General features: G+C 40.5%; 1 protein-coding gene across 1 annotated transcript, besides 4 other annotated features; it reads right to left on the bottom strand.

The window, feature by feature from the left end:
• Positions 1–605: 605 nt before the first annotated feature.
• On the bottom strand, positions 606–1,610 carry FPSE_11252 (uncharacterized protein; the record flags this gene model as incomplete). Its single annotated transcript, XM_009264369.1, has 1 exon — positions 606–1,610. One exon carries the CDS (start codon positions 1,608–1,610, stop codon positions 606–608), a length of 1,005 nt encoding a protein of 334 aa, XP_009262644.1.
• Positions 1,611–3,470: 1,860 nt separating this feature from the next.
• Positions 3,471–3,540: a repeat region.
• A 75-nt stretch (positions 3,541–3,615) lies between these two features.
• Positions 3,616–3,784: a repeat region.
• Positions 3,785–3,976: a repeat region.
• Positions 3,977–3,980: 4 nt separating this feature from the next.
• Positions 3,981–4,257: a repeat region.
• Positions 4,258–4,399: the final 142 nt, after the last annotated feature.

Genomic DNA, 4,399 nt, shown 5'->3' with positions numbered 1-4,399 from the left:
CTAAGCCTTGGGGTATAAAAATAAGTAGTCTAAGAAGCATGGTCTAAGTGGCATAAGCTGCCCTAATAATTTTGTCTCTTATGTTCATAGCGGTCAATTTGGGTAGGTACGATTGATTCGGGCCAGAGACCTTGTGGCTCAGCTGGGCAGGAATCATGTTGCTTTAAAGTTCATATACTGGTACAGCTGCAGTCTTTTGTTCCATCTCGATAACGGCGTTGAGGCCTGGGAGGTTGTCCGTGGCACTAAGGGGTGGTATAACGCTGTGCCATGCCTCTCGTTCCGTCCACAGATCGAGTTCCGCTAGACTTTGTACGAAACGTGAGAGCTCCTGGTTTTCCAGAGAGAAAGCCTTCCAGGCTTCGGGCCCTGTTTCACTGCTCGGCTGGATGTTTGCTTGCAGCTGGCGACTGATGGTTGATTCTTAGGTGCGTTGCCACTGCCCAAATGAAAGATGAAAATAGATCCTTCGCATACAACCTCTGTAGAGGGTCTTGAGATTCTACCACTAGCCACTCAAAAGACTCTAAAGCCGGGTTCTCATTCTTATCTGAGGTGTTGTCTGAGTTGTCGTGTTCACTTTGAATGTCACCATCGCTCTTATCTTATGTAACGCCGTCATTATGGTTACCAAGGTCCTCTGCTATTTTCCAATTCCAGTACGAAAGACTCTCAGTCAATGCCTTCTCATTTCGTTCTCCTCTAGGCCACCTTTGACCGCTGTGTGCCACTCGCTCCCTCTTGACGGTATAAGGAAACTCGTCATTGTTGTCGACGTTTGGATCTTTAACCCGGGCGGCGAGAATTCCGTCAAGGCCTTTAGGCATCCACCATTTAAGATCTCGCAGTAAAACATCCTCCAATGGTCCGAGAACTTGCAGACATCGTTGTTGTTGAGCTGGACTACCACGTATCCAACGATCGTTGCCAGAGGGAAAGTCGTAGCTCGTGTGATTGGGGTCAGGATCGTGTACCTCTCTCATAGAATAGAGCCAAAGCGAGAGTACGGCAGCTATCTCATCCACGGGCGCTGTCCAACCATTGTTCGGAGAGTACTTGACAACCATCCTGACATACTCGGCAGTATCATCGTTGATATTTCCGTCTAATCTCCGATTGTAGTTAACTTTAATTGACCAAACAAATTCATTCACCGACTGTTTTCGATCGAAAGACGGCATAATAAAATTCATGGTTTTCTCAACAGCCTTTGCGACAGCTAGTGCTTCTTTGAAGGCTGAACCCTTCCACTTGCTCAATTCGCCCAGATGGCGTCTTAAGTCAAGAACTCCCTGTGGACTTTCTAATGTTGAGATCTCTAGAAACGATGGAGTAACAGACTCTCTTTGTTCGGCACTTGAAGCTGAGCCCTTCACAATTTCTGTTTCATTTGTTTCCATTTCAAAGGTAAATTTTGACGATCCTTCCCGGTCACCTTCGCTGTCATCGGGCTGTGACTTTGAGAATTCACTAGGAATCCAAGGGATGCCATCCTTGTGCAAGAAGGAAAAGACAAACCACTCCAACTCAAAGCCCATGGAATCACACAAATCGTGGCTTGCTAGCCCTGAGGCAAGATGACGGCGTACCACTGCTCGCAGAATGGTCATGACAATTATCGCTCCTAGCTGCGTGATTGTGGCCAGCCAGTGCATTCCCCTCGGGCCGATAAACTAGACGAAAAACCCAATAAGATTCATGGCGGTCCCAGTAGTTGACATGAGTTTCAACCACCAGCCATTGTCTTCTGTATCAGCTTTTTGACTCCCATCATTGTCGATCGTTCGTTCGGAAGTATAGGCTCTGGACCGCTTCATTGTTGGGTAGATTGCTGCCGAATCAAAGTCCTGTTCGCTGGCTTTGGTTTTCTTCTGCAGCCAAACCATGGCCACAGCAGCGGAACTATCAGTGACCTCATGAACCGTTTCTTTGCTACTTTCATCGACGGCATGTGCGCAGACCAGGATCCCAAGATTCAAGACTAGCGTTCCGACGACTGACATAGGCATTGCATAGTTCGCTACTGGGCTATCATCCTTTTCGAATCTCATTGTCTTGTACTCAGTCAAGAAGCCAAAAAAATATGAGTACGCCAGATTGGATAATGATGCCCACCGCTGCACATGCCCACATCTGCCAGCGCTCTCCGTCTGCGCTACAATTAAGAGCCATGTTTGGCGCAAGATGTGCTGTGTTGTGGGTTATGATAATCGTGTCGTCACAGTCGGGCGATATCAGGCTGCTTCTGTGCTCGTCCAGGGGAGCGGTTCCTGTCTCCTGGTGATTGGAGTCACTGGTTTTGTCACGGTTCCTAGCATTCTTGATATCCATAATTTGCACGCGCTTGAGGGTGTTTCGCTTCTGTTTATTACCCAGCATCGAAGTAGGGTATATGCAGATGAACTCGCAGTTTTCAGTTGTGCCAGGGCAACGCACGACAGCCTTTGTCTTGCCATTCCACAGCTCACACGCTTCGGACGACGTTGAAGACATTACTTCGAGTTCGGCAGCGGCGACGTTTTCTCTTGCTCTCCCAACGACTGCTTTAAGCCAGCGGGGGCCGGTTACACGTATTGCGCTGACAATAATGGTGATGACGCCCACGGGGGCCATAGCCAGGGCGATGCAGTCGGCCCAGCCAGTGGATTGGCTCATGAATTGAGTCGTAACCCGTTCGCCGAATAACGCCAGCAATCTACCACGCAGGTTAGTAAGGCAGAAGAGGTGGACTAGATCTGTGATCGAAACATACGGCGCAAGGTCTGAGACCAAGTTATTGGTAAAGTCATCACCATCTTCCAGCAAACTAGCCGCTCTGGCGAACCCCAAGAAACTTGAGAATGTTGAGAGGACGCAGAAGTTACAGAAGGTATAGTAGATCGAATACATTTCCTTCTGTCTCCCACAGAATTGGCAATTATGTGTGGCGGCTTGGTGACGTATCAGTTTCTTATCAGACACGCTCGATAATTGATCTGGATAGGGAGGTAGGTTGGAGTGTTGATTTTAACAAGTTGTTCGGTAAAGACCTGTACAGAATCAGAGAGAGCAGCAAAGTAGGTTGGTGGGGGGTTCTCTCCTCCGTGTCCGTCACGTAGCCTCGTTGGGCACATTATTCACCATTGTAATAGCGGCCCATCGCCTTGCATTTCAGCTGTCATATCCTGGGCCCGTATCATCTACCCCCATACTATTGCTCCAAGTTCGGCAATGAGACGCCATCCATTATCTCTTTTCTCAGCTATCATGACCTCAACTTAATTGGATCGGCAACTCTACGACCAAGCCCAAATAGCAAATGCGGCACGGGCCGCGCATCAAGGAAACTAGGTAGATGCCAAATGTTCTTAAACAACCTACCCTGTTTACTTGGTAAAAGGAGATAAGCTCCCGCCTATGCTTTGCACGGCTTTAACTGTAAATACAGATACAATTATATGTATTTAATACTATCGATTGCAGTTTAACTCTAAAAGAAAAAGAAGAAAAAAATTAATATTTAATATTTACTTTAGTATTTAATATAAATTTATATTATTAGCATATAATAGGGTTTAAACCTAAGAGCTTAAAAGAACTTTAGTTAATTAATTAGCCTTTATTAAAAAGGCTTACTTATAAATTTTATATTTTATTAAATTAAATAGTAAGCTTTAGTTTTATAATATTAAAAGATTTACCTTTTTAATATTAATATATTTATTTAATTAAATTATTAGACTTTTTATAATTTTAAAGCTTTTTTAATTTTAATTATTTAAATTTAAAAATACTTTAAATATATAATTAAATTACTTTAAAATACCTTATATTTAATATAAAGGGATATTTAATTAAGAAAAAATATAATAATATATTAAATATTAAATAAAATAATATCTTTTTTACTTTTAATTTAACTTTAAGTAATTTTAATAAAATTAAGTAATTAATATAAATTATATAGTAATATATTTAATAAATAAAATAACTTAAAAAGCTTTAAAAGAAAAAAGTAAAATTATTATAAAATATTAAAAGCTAATTTCCTTAAAATAAACCCTTAAAAATAAAAATAAAATATTAAAAGGGGTTTTAAAATGTCTTTTTAATAATAAATTATTTATTTATTTTTTAACTTTTAACTAATACTTAAGCCTTTTTAAATTTCTCTATATTTTTAACTATATAAAGGTATTTATCTATATAGATTTAAAAATTCTATAAATTATTTACTAAGGTTTTTTATTTAATTTAGGTTTTTTTATATATATAATAGCTATTACTTAAAATAATAAACTCTATTATAAGAGCTATAATTAATAAAGAAGATTCTATTAAACTATATATATAGTAGTAAATTCTTTCTCTTATAGCCCTTAATTAACTATTAAGTTTATTATTAAAGACTTTTTATTAC

The sequence above is a fragment of the Fusarium pseudograminearum genome, chromosome 1, assembly GCF_000303195.2.
Source record: "Fusarium pseudograminearum CS3096 chromosome 1, whole genome shotgun sequence".
NCBI classification, from domain to species: domain Eukaryota; kingdom Fungi; phylum Ascomycota; class Sordariomycetes; order Hypocreales; family Nectriaceae; genus Fusarium; species Fusarium pseudograminearum.
Note: the sequence above shows the minus strand (reverse complement) of the source record. Positions and strands in the feature narration are given on the sequence as shown.